Raw genomic sequence first — 22,456 nt, forward strand, 5'->3', positions numbered from 1 at the left:
ATCCCCCCCACCCCCAGAAACTCGACACAGGCGATAACAATTAAGCAGCGCTGACGTCAGATCTGTAAGTTTATTTGCTCAATGTACGACGGCTACATAATGACTCACATTCATGATATTCCATCACTGAGGAAAAACTGCTAAGAATGGTCCGTGTGTGAAATAATTCCTTACAGAAACACGGAGTTGGAAAAAATAATCACTGATTAGACCTTAAAAATAGTTCACTGCATAACATGACAAAAAGCACAAACAAAGGCTCATTCAAAGAACACAGTCATTGTTCTCCTACACTGTAATAGTTATAATTTCACCATGACGAACACCAGACATTAAGATTAAGCTAACACTGGTGTTTTCTTTTGCTTTTTTTTCCTTTTTAAAAACAAAATCATATATAATTGCATGTCACTATAGCAACATCCATTAACAGATCAGTTTTGTTACGATCACTATTTGGTAGAGCAAACTTTACCCCCAAAAGAAAAAAATAAATTAAAAAACTTTAAAAAATTTTTTGAAGACTATTTTGTCATAGGAATACATAACATCTACAGTATAAGTTAATAAATTTCAAGCTACTGTATAGAAATACGACACTAGCATGCACAATATTGTATCAATAGAGTAATGGAGCAGTAATCATTTCACTGGAGAGACAGTATCATAGGCAAGTGCATCTCTTAAAAAACAAAAGAAACCATTCAAGCTGCTTAAAAATCAAGTCCCTGACCCCCACTCCGTTTTTAGCCCTCTTGTGCCATCTCTCCTGCATAAGTTTCCTAAAGCAGCCAGAGCGAAAGCCGAAAAGAAGAAGAAATAATTAAAAACAAAACAGAAAAAAAAAAAAAAAAGAAAGGTTTTGTAATTCCAGTAAATCGCTTCCAAATTAGACAGCTGGGACAACACTGCTCACGGGACACGAGGGTTGATGGAAGGAAGGTTAAAGAAGCCTAAAAGGGGATCTTCCAAGTCCACGGCACGTACCGGCACGGCGAGCCTCTGGCCACGGGATGCTGCACAACCCTACAGCCGGCCAGCGAGGCTGGGCAAGACTCTGCACGCGAAGGCATCCCGGGCAGAAGGAAAAGAAAAGCTTTGCCAGTGTCACCAGGGCTGTATCCAGGGGCTGAGGGGCAGCCCCGGCCCCCCTCACCCCCCCCAGGAGTCGGGGAAGCGGCTCCCTTTGGAGCACGGGGAGGGAGCGGGGACCACGTCTCCCCGCGCCACCCGACAGCGGCTGTACCGTGTGTGCAACACCACGACAGGCTGTTGGAGGACTGACTCTCGGAAGGGACAATGAAAGCCTGTTTCTAAAATTAAACAAACAAATAAAAAGAAAAAAATTAAAATAAAGAAAATGCAGGAGTGCGGTTTTTCCTTCCTGCGCAGCTTTAGGTGAAAAGCCACGTGGGCAGAGCACTCCGCGAGCCAGAGAACAGCAGTGAACTTCCAACAACGATGTAAAAAAGAAGAATTAAAAAGAAAGTTACTCAAAATGGGGTAAACGTTACCTGCTAAGCAACTCAGATGCCCCGTCTCCCACCCCCAGCCAGATCAGACAGAACTCGGAAAAGATTTTGCTAAGAAGAGAACTAAGTTCCTGGGCTCCCGATGGTGGATTAAGAAATGTCTATGATTGTAGCTCTTCCCTTGAGGATTTCTCTACCAAATTAGTTTCTAAGCTCCTGAAGTTCACTCATTACACCACAAGCTTCCCCAGGAGAAAGGAAAACGCACCCGGCTTCCCTGGTGACAAACAAGGGAGCCTGAGCGCCGGAGATCTGCTGACAAACCTCATGGTACAGTGGGAGAAAGTCAGGCAGAGTGAAATGGCAGTGCAATCCCTGAGGAAGCAGCTGTGGCACCTTAAATCAGGATGGTCTTTTGAAATACCAAACACAGTACATGACATACAGACCTGAATGCTCTTTTTTTTTTATTATTTTTTTTATTATTATTATTTTTTTTTTATTATTTAAGTGGCATTTTAAGTTTAAACACTTCCCCCTTTGTCTAATTAAGTTCTTAAACCTTTTGCTGTGGACTTAAAATAGTTGAAACAGCCGCTAGCCAAGCACCTGTTAAGCTGTTGACCAACAAACTAGAGCAGCTTTGATGTTCCTCGGGCGGGCGGTCTTCTTGCCTTGGGCGACACAGAATAGCTAAAGCCAGTCCACAGGCGAGGACTGATCAGGAAGGCAAGCCAAAAGAACTAGCAAAAGAAAAAAAAAACAAACAACAACAACAACAAAAACAGACAATCAAAGGCTTGATGTCATATGGCTGTAATGTAGAAATACTGTAAACTGCAATTTAGTGTTAATACTGTAAGCTACCCTAATAAATATCTTCATAAACAAACAAACAAAAGAGATTGGATGGCCTAAATCCTGGGGCTTTGCAAGCCCCAAATTCTTTAGGTTGGTTTTCTTTTTTTTTTTTTTTTTAAATTCCTTCTCAATTTTGGGGATTTGAAGCTACGCCCTGCCAGGCAGAGCGCTGCAGAGAGACGCCCCACGAGGTGGTACGGACACACGGCACTTGGACTGAAGAAACAAACGCACAAAGCCTTACTGGAACCACAGAACTCCCTTTTTTTTTTTTTGTTTTGTTTTGTTTTGTTTTGCGTTGCTTTCCTTAAAAACGAGGGCCATTCCATCCACGCGAATTCGTCTTAAAACCCTTTTTTATTTCTAGCGATAAAGTTAAATTAAAGACAGCTCCACTTGTATTAATAATCTACAGAACAGTCCATATGCCAGTGAGGCTGCTATTCCATACCAGCACAGCCAGCCTGACTTCCACTAGTGGTGTTTTGGCAAAAATGTCAACGAGGCAATCAAAGACAGGTTGTGGGGGGCCTCCCTGGGAAGGTGTCCCCTCCCTTTCCCTCCCCCACCCCTGACCCCTCCCCCCACTCGTGGGAAAAAAATAAAGACTGCAGTAGTTAGCATCAGCGTGCGGCTGCCAGTCCATCGGGGGGGGTCTAGTTGTTGCCTTCTCCGCCGTCGTCGTCTTGCTGATCGCTCGTCCAGAGCGTTAGGTTGTCGCGGAGGAGCTGCATGATGAGCGTTGAGTCCTTGTAGGAGTCCTCGTTGAGGGTGTCCAGCTCGGCAATGGCGTCGTCGAAGGCCGTCTTGGCCAGGTGGCAGGCCTGCTCCGGCGCGTTCTGGATCTCGTAGTAGAAAACCGAGTAGTTAAGGGCCAGCCCCAGCCGGATGGGATGGGTGGGCTGCATGTGCTCCTTGCTGATCTCATGGGCTTCGCTATAGGCTTTCTCCGAAGACTCCACCACGGTCGCCCTCTTCTCACCGGTGGCCACTTCGGCCAGGTAGCGGTAATAGTCCCCTTTCATCTTCAGGTAGAAGACTTTGCTCTCGTACTGCGTCTCGCTGCAGTTCTTGATCAGGTAGTTGTCCAGCAGGCTCAGCACATCCTGGCACACCGCTTCCAACTCCTTCTCGATCTTCTCGCGGTAGGCCCGCACCATTTCGATCTTCTTCTCGTTTCCATCAGCAGAGGTCTTCTGCTCGATGCTGCTAATTACTCGCCAAGAGGAACGCCGGGCCCCCACCACGTTTTTGTAGGCAACGGACAGCAGGTTCCTCTCTTCGTTGGACAGAGGCTCGTTCAGCTCCGTGACCTGCATTTAGAGAGGGAGAGAGAAGAGAGACACTTGGGTTAAGCCCCCAGTCACTTCATGTTCCCATCACACATGTAGATGTTCCCTTGCATCTCTAGCGAGACGCAGAAGGCAGCTGGCTCATAAATCATCTGGAATCCACTCTCATCCCAGAGGGAGCCAGCTGGGAAATCACACTGCAGTCCGGTCCTCCAGCAAAAGGGGGAGGTTGGGTTTTTTTTGAGGATTCTCCATCTCTTAGAAGATCCGTGTTCTCCAGAATAAGAAAAAAAAATTCTCTTTTAGGAAAGAGATGGCTTTCACCTGCGTGGTGAGAGTCAGACTTCGTGACACAGGCAAGAGGGACAGTCAAAGCAAAAGGGTGGAGACAATCTAAGGTTACGAGCCAACCGCATGGATTAACAATACCATGGCTACGGGGCGGGGGGGGGGGGGTCATCTTTTCCGTTTCCCACAAGCCCAGGCCATGCTTCCGAGATGCCTAAAGAACACGTTAGATGTTAAAATTACAGCCGCCTGAGGCATCTGCACAGATAAGTACTTAAAAGCTCACGTGGTAGAAAGAGTATGTTCTTCCCACACAGGATTTCCTTCACTGAGGAGAGCAGCCTTAATGCACAGCTTCCACCTGCCTCACGCGCCGCGGCAAGAGGGGGATTAAGGAGACGGGGGAGGACGGAGCCGTTCCACCTTGGCTGGTTCAGTTACTGGGAGGTGTCATTTTGATATCTCAATATCAAGGTGACATTTGATATTGCAATAATCTCATCCCAGCTCCTGCAACCCCCTGACTGCACCTCTGGCAACGGCGAGGCAGCCGGGGAACTGCCCTGCCTTGGGGACAGTGGGTCACTTGAAGGACGAGGGGCAACGGGCACAAGTTGGAACATAAGAGGTTCCACTCAAATATGAGGAGAAACTTCTTCACGGTGAGGGTGGCAGAGCCCTGGAACAGGCTGCCCAGGGAGGGTGTGGAGTCCCCTTCCTTGGAGATTTTCAAGACCCGCCTGGATGCTCCTGAGTAACATGCTCTGACAAGCTCTAGGCAATCCTGCTTCAGCAGGGGAGTGGGACTAGATGGTCTCTGTGGTCCCTTCCAACTCTGAAATTCAGTGAAATTCAGTGAAGGGCTCACACCCCACTTCGTGTGACTCCACACTGTGCCCCTGGAGCAGATGCAGCAGCCCAGGACACTGCTCCACAGCCTCTCAGCTGGGGTGGTTACAGCTGCCAAGTGGCACTTTGAGCCTGGATATTGCTGTTGTCCCCTTCCCCCGGGGGTCTCTCTGCCCCACCGCCTGCACCCCCCCAGTTTGGCTGTGTGGGAAGCGGGCCAGCAGAGCAGGAACCTGCCAGCCTCCTCTCGGCAGCCACCCCTCACAAGGATTAGGTAATGGTTTGGATGTGAAAGGTTTCTGCAAATACTGAGTCATTTTCACAAGGGTTTGCAAGGACGAGGTTTGTTCTGGGCCTTGATAACCACGTTTATGGTGGTGATCAGGAGGGCAAGGGCTCATGCTGGGAAGTGTAGGATGGTCCAGCCCAGGACCTCATTTGAGTGGCCCAGAATGACTCACCCTCACTTATTGACCTGCTCATTCCAGTAACATCCACCCCTGCCTGCAGATCTCCTCAGCCACCCTCTGGCTAATGTTTTCTTCCAAAACCAAGCGACACCTAAGCCTCAGTTTCCCCTGCAGCAAGCAGAGCACTCTGGTCTCTGATCTGGACCCCTCTACTCCTTTCCTTAAGGAACAAGGAGAGGCAGCAAGAAGAGCCTCCATCCACACTATTGCACAGACCCCTGCTGCTCCACGAGATGCTCTACAGCCTGGCAGGGGAAGCAGCAAACAGCCTACCTCCATGCAGAAGGTGGTCTTACTGGGCAAACCAGCACAACCACCTTCTATATCAAGGGTAAAATATGGGTGAGGGATCAGGGAAATGGGTGTCAGGTTAAAAGAGGGCAGAATCTCCTGTGACTATCAGCAGTTGCCACCGATCCAGGGCAAGGTCCACGGGGCAGCGTGCCAAGGTAGCTCCCAGCTTTCCTGCCCCAGGCCATCCAGGAGAATAACCCACCTCCCCCCCTCTCCCAGCCAGGCTAAGGGTGGCCGTTTAACCACAAGCCCTGGGTTGTGTGTGATATCCTGCTTCCCGCAGAGGGGCCGGAGCAGAGGCTCAGCCCTGCAACCTGCTCAAATACCCCTGGCAAGCCACACACACCCTGCTTCCAGGCCACCCTGTGCTATCGGTTCAGAGGTCTCCAGTTGCCTGTATTTTTACAGGGCTTAACAACTTTGAGATGACTCCATTCATTCTTCCCTCTGAGTGACACCTGCACACACATAAATTAAAGATACACTGAGGTCAAAGCCATCTGGAGCACAATGAAGGTGTCCCCCTGCCCTAGAGACCCCTAGTCTGTCCTTGGAGATATTGGAAACTTGATCGAGTTACTCAGGGTATTGTCTCATCTAAGTTACCCTGTTTTGAGTAAGGGAATTGGGACTAGAAACATCCAGAAATCCCAGCCTGACTTATTTTCATACCTTCCAGCTGTAAGTGGAGTGTCCAACATGGACAAGAGACTCGCCGAGTCCAACAGTTTTCCCATCCTGACACTGGTTATGAAGGCTGATAACCACAGGAGGTCTTGTTTTTAGGGAAAGGCTCTCTAATCCGAGATACCAGTTTTAAGCGTGGACCAAGCAGGTGTCTTTAAAGCCACCCCACAGCCAAGTGTGCAGATATTAATCACCGCACAAAGAAGTAGGTTTACCTCCTCTCACCAGAAGAGTCTTGCTGGAGGACAGATTTATTAAAACTACAGGGAGTTTCGTAGGATTAGCTTTGCCATAAACATTTTAAATTCGAAGCTATTAAGGATTAACGGAAGAAAGTTGCCTGTCAAAATCCTTTCAACAAACTGGCTGACAGATGGAAGGTACACCTGTGGAGAAAGCAAGATTCCTCCGGGGAGCTGGCGGGGAACTTATCAAAGCAGAAAGGGAGCCTCAATTAAGCATGGATCTCCTTTCTAGCGGTACCCAGGCTCCCAGTAAGGTAGAGCGCTGCAGAGATGCACTGCAGAGAAATGCAGAGGTGTGACACGGCTGGAGACAGGGACCGCATCCCTCAGCACTAGGAGCAGGGAGGGGAGAGCCTGCAATCCACAAATAATTCAGTTTGCAACGGAACCGAGAAAGGAAGAAAAGAAAACCATCTGGCACTTGCATTCGCAGCAGGAAGAAAACACAAGCTGCCCAGGACACTAGATAGGGAACAGTAAGGGTACACTTAGCTGCCTTAATCAGTCACTGGAAGGGGGAAAAGACATATCCCAGGTTAAGCTGCATTTCAGAACTGTCATCATCCTGGTCCCTTGGTCTGCCAGAACCTGCCTGCCATCTCAGTGCCACAACTAAGCCACTGCTGCCCACCTGCCTGCCCCACCACACTGATGTCTCTGCACGATCTGCCATGGCACACATGGCACTGCACAGTCACCATCCCCCTGCTTTTGCCAATAACACTGTACAGATGATCATCTCCAGCAGAAGGCCATCTAGAAGCCACTGCAGCAACCTGTCAAGCAGATGAGGGTCTGTGCCTTCACTGTAAGCCTCTTCTGGCCAACCAACTGCTGGATTTTTCCTCACACTGCAGGATACCAACACAAAGCGAGTTCGATCAAGCTGGAGGCTGAACAGCAAGCTCTGATATACTTAATTTATAGCATTACATTGAACGCCTCTGATGTAACATCAATAAGGCAATATCCTGCATCAGGCATGGATTAGATCGCAGTGGTCACATTAAAAGCCCTTTTGGAGAATTTTTGCTAATGCTTTTTTCCAGCACCCAGATTAATATTGCAACAACCTTCCCCTTCTTAACTCAGATCATGGAGGGGTCTCATCTCCCTTAAAAAGGGCAGCACCCTCATGTATAGACCAACGCAATGCGCATTAAGTCCCCTCATGCCATTCCCTGCGCTAGTACATGGAGTTAGAGACTTCAAATATCCAAAGACATCTCAGTTTGACCTTGAAAGGGCTTGGCAGGAACACAAAGCCATCAGCCTCTGCCTGAAAGCCTACCTACTCTCTGAGAAGCTCAGTCATTTTGAAGTTTTACTTCTCTAGTTGGCCGCAGAGAAAAGCAGAATTTGGACTGCAGGTCTCAGTGACAGCCAAGCCTCTCGTTTCACCCTGGTGGCTCCTGTAGATCAGCGGGCAGGGGGGGTGGAGATGCCCACAACTGAAACTGAGTCAAGCATTGCATGTGGCACAAGAAGCCAAATGCAAAGAGCTAGTCCACATGCTCACATAGCTGGAAACTTGATATATACAAGTCCTCTAGCTATTCTAGAAAAAAAAAAAAAAAAAAAAACCCTTTTTCTTTTTTTTTTTTTTTTTTCTTTTTTTCCCCCCCCAAACCAGTTTTAATATTTCCCCCAAAATTCCAAACCCAATATCTTTCTCTCTGCTAGTTTTTCTTCGCCTAAAGCCCGTCATTGCTGCAACCTTTGCCTCCCACGCTGGCGCTTGCTATCTCCTGGCTGCCTCCTCTTCCTCGCCATCTCCCCTCCACTGACTCACTGTCTGGCCCTGAGCTGGGGTGAGCTGGTGCTCCAGCATCACGGGAGGAAAGCCTGGGAAATGTGGGAATTTCTCCCCAGCTCTTTGGGGTGGGCTCAGTTGCTGAGCGTCACTTTCCTTTTTTCCTTTCTGCTTCTTCCCCCCCAAACCAGCCCGGCCTGGAAGCCCACTGGCTCGCTCTTTACGCAGAGCAGCAGGAAACCTCAGCTCTGGTGCCTCTCATTTCCCAATTCTGCAGGCAATGGTCACACTCACAAGAGCTTCCCCCATGCTCTGTCACAGCACGTGGCACACGTGCCAGGAGCCAGATCCTTTGCATGCTGCAGGCAGCCCTGTGCTCGGCAGAAGCCCTGCCTAGGGCAGGAGCAGAGGAGAAGACACTGAGCCAGGGAGTGCAGGTCTACACCAGGCTCAGCGTGGAGAGGTCTATGCTGGACAGGCTTTGGCTTGGAGGCACGCTCCATCACCAAGCTTGAGGATGCCACCAAGTTCCAGTCTCACCAGTTCCTGCAGCCTTTGAGGGTGCAGCATCTGCACCACCAAGACTCAAGTGCCCTAAAGCCACAGGGATAGTCCAACGGTTTCCATCGGATAAAAACTACTGGAAGTTTAGGGTTTCTACTGCCTGAGAGGCCAGAGGTTTGTACAAATCAAAGTCCTCCGATTTGCAACAAAGGTCTCTGGAGGCAGCACGGTCTGGGAGAAGGTTCTCCCAATTTCCGTGCTACAGCCAGGAGCTCTGACTCAGTGCTGTGTCCTAGACCTGGCAGGCTCCCAGCCTGGCCAAGTATCGCATTGCAGCCAGGGCACGCTTCAGCCTCACACGGAGAAGCCAAGCAGCAAACCTTCACCTGCCCCTAATGTCAAACTCCATGGTCTCCAAAAGCCCAAGGGCTGGTCCTACTGCACCTTCTGTCCAGAAGCAGCCTAATTAGCATGCTTTTTTTTTTTTGAGACCTACAGCCAGCAGGTTACTTTGCCTATGGGGCTTATTCCAAGACTCTTACCCTCCACTTCTCACCTTGCATCAGTAGGTCTGAAATAATAATTTCTCAGTACATCATGAAATAATCGCTTTGGAGGACCCTTCAGTAGCTGCAATGGAGATCCATCACAGGTTTTAGTTTTACCTGTTTATCCTTATACACATGGATTTTCATTTCATTTTATAACTAAGTGCCCACCCATTTATGGCTCCTACCAAGCTTTGATGTCTTATCTCAAAGCATACAGCACAGCAAGCTGAGCAGACCCAGAGATTCTTCCCTAGGACCTACCATCAACATCTGAAAGTTTAATCCATGTTATAAGCCTTAACACTCTTGCTTTTCTGATTGCCTAAAAGAGATCCCCAGTCCCTGAAGACATTAGACATCTACAAAAGAGCCAACCTTTCCTGGAGATAGAAAACCATGAGATCCTTAAACTGTCCACTGAGAACAGCTTTTGAACACCACCAGACTTCCTCTTGCACCAGGATACACAACAGCCATCCCCTCCTCAGCACTTGTGTTCCCTCTGTTCTATCTACAGCTTCTGCACCATGTAATTAAGTATGTTATCTCTCGACAGAAACCCTGGCAATTGCCTTGTTTTCCTTCACATGCAGCTTGTTAGTCACACTGAGGTCTGGCCCAAAGGTCCCCTTTTCTGTTTCATTTTTAAAAAAGCAAACATGCTTTTGAAAGAATGTTCTGGCCAGAAATCCCACCACTGAAATTCTTACTTGGTCTGAAGCCACCAGCAAAGGGAGCAACCAGCACATAACGACTTCAGGCTCAAGCTGCTGATAAATGCTCAGGACTACCTACAGCCATCTTGCCTTCCCCCCTCCATCTCCAGCTGCTGGCTCGTGGTGGGACCCCACCATCTCTTTGCAAACATCTGACCACCTTCAGCAGTCAAAGTGCTATCACTTTGGAAGGGACAGGCCAGAGAGACCACCTTTTTTTTCTGTCCCCATCTCATTCTACATCTAGCTTCTAAAGAAATGGCTGCCCTTAAGCACATTAAATTGTCACCATGACCCAGTGGCTTGATTACAGTCATGACTAGATGTTGCACAACCTAGTCAAGAACAGCCTCTCCTTGCGTGTTCCAGAGCGAGCTGTCCTATGACACCACCACAGCCGTCGGAAAGATGCTTTTCTTAAACACTGTCCTACTTCAACACAAAGTAGGCGTGTGTTAAACTAGACCTAAATCTAAAATCTTACCAGATTTCACTGGTTCAAGCCTTTTTTTCCCCCTGTACTTTAGCCTTCTCCCCCATGTCACACTTCCAAAATGGAAGTCACACCATAACTACATCTCTCTGTGCCAAGCCCCCCCCGTCATCCTCTCAGCTCATGTTTTATCTCAGCGTGGCTAAGGGGAATTTTCAGCTGCCGGTCCAGCCCTTCCTCTCATCTAAGAGAAGACCAGAAAAGCACCAGCAGGCTGTGGGCAGAAGTTAGTTCCCCACTGCTGTCTCCTTTGCCTGTTTCAGTATGAATAATGGCATTCTAGTTCCTGTTTTTAAACTGGAGGGGCCAGCTCTCATCGTAGGAGAGCGGCTGAAGGCACATGGGATGGTTCTGCCATTATGTTTCAAATTGCTCAGAGTGCATCAAGGCCCAGTGTCTGCAAAGGAAGACTGTTTATGGCTCGCACCATAACTGGATCTCAGAGGCTACTTGGGCACTCTAGGCAGTGATTAGGATTTCTGCATGTTCCTACAGCCAACAGCAGCTTTCATCCCTCTCCCCAGCCTTTATTATTTAAGGCAACTTTGAACCACCCGAGACAAAGTCCTCAAATTGGAAGGGAGACATGAAAACCAAGACTTAATTTATTTCATTGCCCTCTGTAGCTTAACAGCTACTTAAGCCAAAGTGAATTTAATCGTGCCACACACAGGTTTGATCAGTCCTTGGAGCCTGCAGATCTCATTCTCGTTTCAGTCTGGCTCTGATGGATTTCAGCTAAAGAAAAAGTAAGTTTCAGCTATTTGGGTCATTCCCGTATGTAAAAGGGAGCCAAAGCGAGAAAGCCATCAGTGACAGCAGAGCTCCAAGTTGTTCCTATTCTGCATTTGGTAGCAGCATCTCCTCCTCCACCCCTTATCTGCAGTGCTGCAGTCCCAGCGTGGGGTCTAACGGTTCAAGTTTTCCCTGCTGCAGAACACCTGGGTGCCACCGATTCGCTTCACCGGCTTCTTCTGCAGCTTTTGAGATAAGGCCAGCACAAGGGAACATCCACTTGCCTTCCGGGCACGTTACTGGACCTTGCAATTTGCCACGGCTGTGGAGTTGCCAGAGGGCAGCCCAGACACACAGCAACAACCAGCTGGAAGGAACAATCCCAGCATGGACATCGTGTATGTTCTTCAGGGGCATCAGCGTAGAGCTACAAACCATCTCTGAATTAGACTGCACAGCCTTGTAGCACAGAGCTGCTCCTACAGTCAGTATTTGCTTTTTGAGCCATTAAGGAATTAAAGCCTTAGTTGTTCTTGTCTTCCTTATTAACACCCTGATTCTCGTTAGCCTTGCCAAAAGGCAGGCTATTAAAGGAGATGAAAACCGGTCGTAGGACAACTTGTTTCACTGCCTTGCTGCCATTAGCTGCCTCGCACCTATTAAAAACTCTTGGGAAAAATAATCAATCTCCGTTGGTCTGGTGCCTTCCTGCCACCAGATGGAGAAAGCAGCAAGTCGAACCACATCAGTCCCAGCATTTAAGGGGACTGTCACTCAGGGCTCATCACACCGTCTCTGGCAGATGGGATACCAGCACCTTTTGCCTGCTAACTGCAACACAACAGAAGGGACGGCAAGCTATCCATTCCCCAAGATATGGCAGGCTGGCAAGCATCATCTGCCCAGTTTTGCGTTTCTGCAAGCACTTTAGCAGGAGCCCAAGATCACCACCAACCTTCTCCATCAGTTAACTGCCCAGGGAGATCTCCTGCCTTGGATTATTCAGTCTGTTCCTTGCTGATCTGCCTTTTCTCCAAGCTTTCTGCAAAGCGCACTGAAGACCAGTCCCCCAGTGTGCCACTGCTGTGGGAGTTCAGACGTGCTCCTGGAGCACGCCAGAGGTTTTAGGAGCTCAGAGTAGATCCTTTTGAAAGAAGAATGACAGTTCACTGACTTCTACAGGCTCTTCTGGGCTGCATTAAACTTCTCTGGATGCAAGTTGAAAAGCTCTTGAAGAGTAACTGCAGCTCTCTCACCAACAGCATTTCTGTACAAGTTTAAAAACTTGATTTGTTTTTTTTTCCATTCAAGCATTATTCTTCTTCAGAAGAGTTTATCCACTCACAGGCTTTTTAGCTGAAGCAGCCATCCATGGGATGACCACTAGTCATTTCCAGAGTCTTAAGACTTGGTCAACATAGGGGAAGGCTGACTTTTCCCCCACCTTTCCCCCCAACTTATGGGGGGAAAACCAAGGCAGACAGACTTCAGGGACTCCAGCACATAAGCAGGGATACACTAGATAAATTAATCAAGTTTCATGCGGGAAGGGTGTTTAGTGCTGCTGGAAGCGTTAGCTGCTTAAAGACTTACCTCACAGCTTCTAAGAGTACTAATCTGGCTCAGATATTAGTGCTTCCCCGCTCACCTCCAGCCCCACTGCCAGGCACCCGGCCACCAGATCATCAAATCCCCCCTGCAGCTTCAAGTGCCAGGCCAACACGAGATGTTTGTCCTTAATCAGGGGCTCAAAAATGACAGTGTTAACGCTTTACCCATGACCTTTATTGAGTTGAACCAAGTAGAGAGAGGAGAGATGACGTACCATGGGCAGAACACCCCGAGAAAGGTTGAGAACAAGTTCTGGCTGCTGAACCAGCCTGATCCCGGGTCTACCAGAGCAGGATGAACTGGGCAGCTCTTGGCTGCTTCCATGGCTTTCTCCTGCATGGAAGAACCATTGAAGCTGCTGCTCCAGCAGGATGAAATGGGAGAAGCTGCAACCATGCAAAAAACTCCCTGCAGCTAGTACAGAAGTTTTTAACCGCTTCATGTCAATACCCCAAAGGCTTTGGGAAAGGCTGCTCGTCACACATCAAGGCTAGGATCTGGAAATACAAAAAAAAAAAAAGCCAACAAGAGTTTTGCTCTAGGCCTTTTGGTCTGCAAAACCAGCAGTTCTTTGCAGTGTCTGAAACGTGTTTTACCAGATTAAACGAGAGACTTTCCAGAACACCCAGGTGGACTCCAGCATGCCAGCTCCACCATAGGTTTAATTTCCGCATCACTGAGTAAGGTGATTATCCCTCCAGATGTACTTTACCCTCCCACCGCTTCAGGGATTTCAGGCTTGATCTTACACACCTCTAGCAAAGACAATTTTATTTAATTCCTTAAATGAACTTGCAGAAGAGAAATTCAAGTTTTTGCTCTGGCAACTTTCTGGAGCACAGCAGCTAATTTTAAATTATGAGGAGGGTCACTTTACTGTTCTAGCTCTGGATTTAAGTACCCTCGCCTGGCTCCAGCTATCTCCTCCCAGTCCTCTTTTGAAGCCCAGGGGACTACTACCACAGATTTGATCTCAGTTCATCACAGGTGACAGAGCCCCTCAGGCGTTGACGTCTTGACACCACCAAATGCAGGAAGCCAAGCTCCAAACGTCAAGGTAATGAAATATTCATCCCACGTAACAAAGCCCAACAGCATAAACAGGCAAAGCTCCAATGCCTTCCTCAGCTGGGTGTAAATCAAAGGCTGTTAATCTTCCCCAAGTTCTCTTTCACTGCTGAATACTAAGCATTAGTCTTTTACAAGTGCAGATCTCCTACAGCAGTTCTCCAGCGGATCTGTTAGCGTACAGCACAGCAACAGCTTCTCCAACTACTATTAATAAACTTCATGCTGCAGAACACCACAACTGTCCAAACAGCGTGTCCATCAGCAGCCTCGTTAACGCTGAAGCTGAGACTTCTCGCTGGTATTTTTTCTAGAGCCTCTGCTGAAACCATCTTAGAGAGGAATCAGAAGCAAACTGACATGCCAAGTAGCTTTGCCTGGTACGTAAGCAAAGATCCATCCCGAGCCAGCCAACGCATCCAGTAAGATCAGAGGGAATTTGCAAACAATTAAGGAATGTTTTGTACTGCGAGTCCCTGCAGACTTGCCTTCATCCAAGTGCAGCTGCCTCAAACACCCCTAGACTGACTCAATTCTAACATCTCCTTTACAGAAGAAAAACATTAAGTACTCTAATCCCTAATCTGGGGATCACTTTAAGGGAATCTCATGCCATCACCAGTGACATGTTCTCTCGTTACTCTCCTACTGCTATTAACTAATGCACTGTCCTTGGTCATTAGATTACTAGTTTGGGGCCAAAAATCAGATTTAATACCTAACTGAGCATGTGCTGGGTCATTCCTGAGATGTGACTAAATCTGGGTTAGCACAGAAAAACCTGAGACTGGGGAAAGTTTGTACTTAACCAGGCAGAACAAAGGCTTTTGTTTCACCAGCGACGCAAAGGCACTGCTTTTGAGCTGCAGTCTCCGTGTTTCCTGCAGCCCAAAGATTGCTGCTTCATCATTTCACCTCCGTTTTCCAGAATTTACCATTTCTGTGCGTTTCCAGACTCCACCAAGCAAACTGCCACTGCAAGCTGGGTGAGACACCTGGGTGAACACCAAACCCAGCACCCCACCAGCCCCAGTAACTCCAGCCCACCAGAGGGGCTGGAGAGACATGGCAGCTCGGGCTCACTGTTATTGTGCACTGGGAGAAGCCAGACAAAGCCATCCCTCTGCCGAGCTCCTCCCCAAGCAGGCTCCCCACCCAGAGCTCCATCATGACATCTGGCCTCTGGAGAGAGGAATCAGGCCTCTTACTTAATAGAAGGAAAGCCCTTTTGTCACAGTTTTCCTTCATTTTCAGATAGGAGAAGGGACTTCGTTCATTAGATCAAGCAGCCAGGGGAATGAACAAGATAAAACTGGCTATGACAGCACTGGCCGTGCCCAGCCAAGGAGATGACACACCACCAAGTCAGACAAACCCCACAGCCAGCTGGTCGTGGGTCCATATACTTCCTCTTTCCTGCTTGCTCCAGAACAAGTGCACATTTGTGAAGTCCCCCCCGCAGCTGCTCAAAGATTGCTCTGCTTTGGAGGAGGAGGAAGGTGGCCCTGCTCCCACACAGCCTCCCTCATCTTGCAGGGACCTCCACCACCCATGTGTGAATGCACCGTGTGTTCAGACAAGCTGATGGCTGGCTTCCCACAAAGCCACCTTGTCTCCATGGGGGAAGACCAAAAACTGCCCAGGCAGGAGCCCGGGCAGAGCTTGGCAGCCAGCAGCCACAGCAGAGCATTTCATCTGAGTACCACCAGCGTGACACTGGCCGTGGCTATTCATCTGAACAGCATCCTGAAGTTAAGATGAAGGTTTCACCAGTACAGTGACTAATTCACAGCTACTTCCCCTTTGTTTTAGCAGGTGCTAAAATGAGTTTCCAAGCTATTGCTTTCCAGCGATGACCATCGCTTGCAAAGCCAAGTCAAGCAAATACTTGCTACTGTTTTCATGAAATTTTTGCTTTCCAGACACCAGGTTGCCATTTGTCTGCAGTCACAGGAATCTAATAGGAGGAAGGGAGACTTCAGGTAAGGATAAGTTAGGTTAGTTACCTTTCCAGTAAAGAATAGAAGTTTGTTATTTCTTTCTGGAAGGTTGAAGCCTTAACCAAGGTCTAGACAGCAAAGGAAAGAAGCTCTAAGCTGGCTCCAAACCAATTAGCACAAAAAAACTCAAACAGCACTAGCTTTGGAAAAAGCTATCTTGAGCTGCAGAGCACTGGAGCGTGGAAGAGTGCCTGGAAGCATCAAGGGTGCATCAGCTTCCCAGAGACAACCGAAGTCCCGCATCACAGCTTTGCCACAGTGAAGCGGAAGATGATGCCTGTAGCCCATCTAGGTTGTCACTGGAGAAATGCTTGGGAAGCCAGGCAAATCCTCTTCCACTGTGCTTTGTACTGCAGTTATTCCAGTATGCATTCACCTTTCACTGTCAGTCACAGGTCAAGAAGTAGAACTGGGCAGAAAAGCAGAAGGTACCTTCAGATCTGCAGAGTCTTAAATGCCCCAGACACCAACCCTACTGAGGAGGGGCTCCCTCGGGTCAGACTGTTGGCATTTTCCAAGTCCCTCTTCCTCTGTACCTGCCTCTGAACAGGCTGGTGTCTGGCTGGGACACAGCGAGCAGCTGGCTCTAGTCTGAACCAGTCTGACAGTCCTTCTTCCAATTCCCTGCCAGACTGGTATTGAGCTCCTAACACACTACTCACCTCTGCCAAGCACCAAGTCCAGCAGTGCTCTGCATCCAAGGACATGTCTGACCTCAGACAAAGCCACCTCCCAAGAAGCAGCTGGTTACTCGAGCATTAGCAGTTGGACACACAACAGCTTGGATTGTTTATTTTTCCTCAATATGTAGCCTTGCACACGAGTTTCTATGCATTTGTTTGCACATGGTTTACTTGGCATGAAACTGTTCAAAACAGAAGCAGAAGAGTTCAGTTGTAGAGTTCATGCATCATACCCTGCCAGATGCATCACCGTCCATGGAGGTTTCTCCAGATGTAAAGCCATGGCTACCACTCTCTTCTCCCAGGCCCTGCTCCATCTGCTGCAGCCTGAGACATGTTTCTTCTTATATCCTCAAAAGTCACAGCTAGATCATCAATTCCTAACAACAGGTATGCATCGATCAAATGGTAAATGTGACAAGCACATCTCATCTTTTCTGATGCCTCGTGCCTCATGCCTCACCCTACCCAAATCTGCAGTTCCACAACACCCAGACAGGCCAGCTGGCTTGGGCTTACTCATGTTGTCTTGGAGCATTTACCAAACCCAAGGGAATAGAAATTCTTTAGAGATTTAAGACAGAAGGCTGTATCCAAGGTTAAGTAACAGCTCACCAGCACAATAATAGCAGAGGTCCCTGACCACACCTGCTGACAAAGCTCCCACCATGTGCATTTTGCCCTTGCAGAGTCACAGAATTGTCTAGATTGGAAGCAACCTTCCACATCGAGTCCAACCACCGAAGTCCTTTCATCAACACAGCTTAAATCCACCCTGAATGGCATGAACCATCCCATCCCAGTGTTTCAGTGGGAGGCAGAAGAGTAGCTTGCTGGTACAGCTGGAGTCCTCCCTCTATGCACCATCCTGTGCACGCTGACTTCCTTCTCTATCTCAGTCCTAACTGTGCTTCCTCCAAGCACGTGACACCCCAGTATGGAGCAATGCAGTGAAGTATCAGGGTTTGAAAATCCTTGTACTTATGATTGTGAAGGGGCTTGAGGTCACTCACCAGCCTGGGAACAAAACCCTGGCCCAGCCCAGACCTCCTCATGGGCTACTGGGGACAATCCAGGTCACTCTTACTCTGCCTCCCTGATCGTAAGCTCTGCGAGCCTGAGACTTCTTATTCCTACCCAGAAAGCCAAGCTGGCCACACTCCTGACCAGCTCCAATGCTGTTGGCCCAGACACAAGAATGAAGACAGTTTAAAATGAAGCAGTTCTGTAATACACAATGGAGAAGAGATGGGGGAGAGGAAAAAAAAAATGATGGGGATCCTCAAATTAAGGAAAAAAAAATAAAAATCTTTCTGAAGGCATGGATAAAGCATATTCCTTATCTCCCCTGATCATAATCCAGATCCCAGATAATGGCTATGGGTAGTACCAGCCATCACTCAGTGGTAGGAAGCAGAGGAAGCTGAGGGATACAACGTGATTATCTGGATTGCCCTCACTTTTCTTGCAAGCACCATCCAGCACACCCATGGGAGCTCCTAAGAGCCAAACGACATGGTCCAGTTCAGATGAGACAAGCCAAGAAGAGTGTCTCTGCTCTAGAGGTGCAGTTTTCAACTTGGAAAACACTTTTGGAACTGAAATACTGTGGTTGCCCTTAAATTGCTGTTCCTGTAGCTTCTAGCAAGCCCAAGTTCACATCACCAGTGCCCAAAGAGTCTATTCCAGACAGCAACTTTGGGATCAGCTGGTGAGCAAACCTTGGGCAGATAGGGCTTGTTCACAAATATTATGAAGCTTATTAAAAAAAAAAGTCTCCTGTGAGCCAGCCATCTTTAACCAAAAGAAGCAGCACAAGAAAGAAGGCAGGGGGAGGAAATATCAAGACAACTCCCACCAACCTTTTTGCACTTTTAGGGCTAGCCACCATCCAAAATCTACTGGCCAAGCCCAAAACACCTAAGAGTTTTCAGAAAGCCCTTGCCCAAGAGCTTTGCTGTTTCCATATACCCCAGAGATCCGCACAGCTATATTCTCCATCACAGCCTCAATATCACTTTTGGTTAGCTCAAAAAGAGCTATTTCTAATCAAATTCACGCTTCATCAACTGAAAGAAACCCATCATGGTCTCACAAGTCAGTGGCTTTTCCTAAAACTCATAGACAAAGACTTACCAGGAGCTTAAAATTCTAAAGAGAGTTGCTAAGAGCTTGAGCTGCTGAAGCCTCACCAGTTAATATAGTTAATGTGTGCAGTGCCCACTGCACTCATGAACAGGGCATGTTGCCACCTGTCCGTGGCCTGAGTGTGACACTAGAAGGTCTTGAGGCTGTTTACACAGAGACAACCCATGCCATGAACCGTTACGAGGTCGGAAGCACGACAGGATGGCAGCTCCTGAGAACAGCCATCCTGCCCTGACCCCACAGACCTCCGGGAAGGAAGCCCTGCTCCCTGCTCATGAGTCACGCTGTCTCAGAGCCCCACCACCATCACTCACATCTGAGCAAGCCCTCGCTCCTGAAGGGCAAGAAGACTGCTTCTCTATGTGTAAGAGCAGGTCGGGAAGCCACGCAGCCATGTGGCTCCATGCCGCAGTTGGTCCAGGAGGCACCACCAGGCTGAGCAGCATTCAAGATGCCCGCACAAGGGGCAGCGACAAGAGCATCGATGCAGTCATTAGATGCCAACATACCCTCTCTCCACTGGAAACGGTTTCTCCAAAGCCTTCCCTGGCCCCCCTGGGAAGTGCTACTACAGCAACTCACCACAATCCTTGCTCCCTTCCTACCATCGCAGATGGCCTGCCCAGCACTCCTCCTGGAGAAGCCTTTCCACCTCACCCTTTTGTCTTGTCTACGCTGCGAAGCTGAAAACAGCTAATCATCCTTGCTCCGCTCTCCTGGGACTCTCCAGATAGGAAGGATTTGTGTTACTCCCCCCCCCCTTTCCAAAGGCGAGCCTGCTATCTTTGTGAAGCCCCGCTATCTGCACCAACCTGGCCACTGGATGTGGAGGATGATAGCCTGCCAGGCTGGTGAGCAACACGGCATAAGCCCACATACCCCGTGCCAGGGAAGGCCTGCGGTTCCCCACGCTCGCTCTCCTCCTCCACCCACAACGGCCATTTACTGCACCAAGAGCCAGTTGTGTCTAAAGCTTGGGCAGCAGCCATCTGCTTTTCAGCATCTCCAGCATTCGCTCCTCCACACCCACCACCATTGCAGCGGATGGTCCTCACATACAGCACAGCCACGGCCCTGCTGAAGAGGTTGGGTCCCCAAAGTCAAGTAGCCAGGTGTTCCCCTCACAGGGGACCTTCAGGTGGGCTCAAGGACTCTGCCATATGATCCCATACCTACACGGTATGTAGGTGCAATGTAATAATCCTTCCCAACCCTTTTTAGGCAACTTATTTCCTATAAACATTATTGCAATCGTCTCTCTTGTTCACTTGTGTGTGCCCCCCACCCCAAAAGGTCTTTAGGGAGGCACGTGCTCTGCTCCCCAGGCAGCACCCACCGGGGAGCTTGGCAAGGTTCCACCTCCAAAGAGCCTCCAGCAGCATCGCTGCTCCCCGGCTAATGGATATCGATCCACAGCCCTGGCGCTGGGCCGGGCAGCAAACCCTTCGTAGAGCTGAACCAGACAAAAAGGCAGCTTGCTTCAACCACGGGCACTGCGGGCAGCAAAACCCCAGGGGGCCAGGAAGGGAACCGCTGGTGCTGCTGCTGCTTGGGCACAGCACCAGCTGGGATGGCAAACCCAAGGCCAGCAAGGCACAGCCATCACCCTGGGGACCAGAGGGGAGCTTTCCTGCTTTCCAACACATTCCAGGGCTGACTGTGCCCCCAGACAGCGCTGAGGTGACAAAGGACATGACCAAGGTCAGGCAGCTGTACCCTGGACCGATGGGCCCAGCTCCATCACCGTTCCTGAGTGCAGCATCACCTTCTGCTCCCTCTGGCCATGAGGGGACCGTCTGCTGTGTTTTGCTGAGACTCCCCATTAAATCTGTCATATTTGGGGGCCACAAGAACAGTCCTGCTCCTGCAGCAGCAATGCGACTGCCCATACCAATTAGGGGCACTGACGGCTGGCATTTGCAGCAAGGAAGGAGCTAGAGCTTATTATATATATTAAAAAAAAATTTGGAAGAAGCAATTGTGATCCAGTACATCGCTGAGGCAAGCAGCACTGGGTGAATCAGCAAACAGCAAGAGCCCCAGTATACCATTTCCATTTTAAACCATTAAATATCCCTTTAGCACAGGCTCCCGAGCAGGCAGGGCTGAGACTCGTCAAACAACATGCCCGGCTGCCATGTCACCCCCCAGGAGGCGACCACCAAAAGGCAACGGTGAGATCAAGCTGCAGAAAAATGAACCCCTTTTATACACATCATTAACGATGCCAGGCTTTAAAGAAAAAGCCATCCGGCATTTCTCAGCACAGTGGCAAGGAAGCAAGAGGACAGCCAGCTTTAGAGGGCAGGAGACAAAACGGCGACGACCACGGGGAATGCTTCTGCATCACCTTAGGCAGACGCAGCCTGCATGCTCTCTGCTACCACCTGGGTGCATTGCAGCTTGGACCATCGCATATGACATCACTAGGCGTTGCTACGGAAATGAGTGCGAGGTCATCAGCCTCCCCCCACAACCGGAGCTGGGGGATGGGCGGCACACAGGAGGGGTGACAGGGATAACCGAGTGTGACATGCCCATCACCCGCCGGACCCACCGCCCCAGAGTTTTTGGGCAGCGCCGCGCAGAAAAAGGAAGAACAAAGCTCTGCCTTTTGTTTGCTGTGGCGGGAGGCGTCAGCACTCCCACTGTGAATCATTTTCTTACGGCCAAACTACACGGCAACTGATAAGCAGCATTAGCCCGGGTTACTGTTTCACCAGGGCCAGTAAGGACTAAAAAGAAAAAAAAAACCAAACGTGTATATAATCTCTAATAACACCTTTGGTTTAAACACTGACCCTGGGTAAGCAGGCTAGGGAAATGTGCCCGACGGGAATACTGCAACACGGCTGTGTATCCCAGGCATATCCCTGTTGGCTTTGTCACAGCGGCTGTATTATCCGTAGGAAATGAGCTGTAGGATCTGCTCACACAGCAGGCTTTGCTTTCAAATGAATAGATGCCGTTATCAGAAAATGGTATAAAAGCCATAGTGCAGCAGAGGAATAGCCCGGTTGGTTTAATATGATAATATCTTGTTCTGATTATCCATATTTCATTTCTTGATAAGACATCTCCTCCCTCCCAGTTCCTGGGCTGTGACAGTTTTGTCTGTTTGATAAATGCAAGGTTATTGACAAAATGGTGCAATATGGGCAAACAGAGCTGCACCCACGGCAGACTGCGACATTCCTAGATCAGCATTCACTTTTCATCAGCCAGGGAGGACACCCCAGCTCCTCGCAAAGGTTCAGACCTGACTAAGAAGACAAACATAAAGAACAGTTTTCCCCTTTAAAGCACCCCCTCCCTCCCTCCACCCAGTCTAGCCTCTCTGCAATATGACAAATGCAGAATCTTCTGGAATGACTTGATCCTGCCTCCCACGATTGCTTTGTTTGCAAGATCAGATCAGAGATATGTTTTTTTTCCCCTTCTTATATTGTCAAAATGTCAGTATTGAAGGGGAGCGTTCAGTGTCACAAATCAGATCAGCCTGCTATATGCAGAGTCTTTATTTTAAGAGCGTGAAATGAATACAACATGACTCAATTCATAAATCTCCAACCAAGTGCAGTAAAAATAAGAGCTTTGGCAGCGAAAGGGCTCCCGATCTTTGGGGTCATGAGCACACACCAGCTTCGCCGACCGCACGCGGGAAGGGATGCACAGGAGTGATGGGGAGGGGGGGGATATTTCAGCAGCAGAGAGAGGTGTGCACGACAACCCCCCC

General features: G+C 49.0%; 1 protein-coding gene across 1 annotated transcript in view; it reads right to left on the reverse strand.

The window, feature by feature from the left end:
• Positions 1-40: 40 nt before the first annotated feature.
• YWHAG (tyrosine 3-monooxygenase/tryptophan 5-monooxygenase activation protein, gamma) overlaps positions 41-22,456 on the reverse strand; it is a 24,454-nt gene continuing 2,038 nt past the window's right edge. The window contains exon 2 of the mRNA XM_014953202.1: positions 41-3,646. Coding sequence (XP_014808688.1) covers positions 2,990-3,646 — 657 coding nt within the window. The 3' untranslated portion in view covers positions 41-2,989. The remainder of the gene's footprint in view (positions 3,647-22,456) is intronic.

The sequence above is a fragment of the Calidris pugnax genome, unplaced genomic scaffold, assembly GCF_001431845.1.
Source record: "Calidris pugnax isolate Ruff unplaced genomic scaffold, ASM143184v1 scaffold133, whole genome shotgun sequence".
NCBI classification, from domain to species: domain Eukaryota; kingdom Metazoa; phylum Chordata; class Aves; order Charadriiformes; family Scolopacidae; genus Calidris; species Calidris pugnax.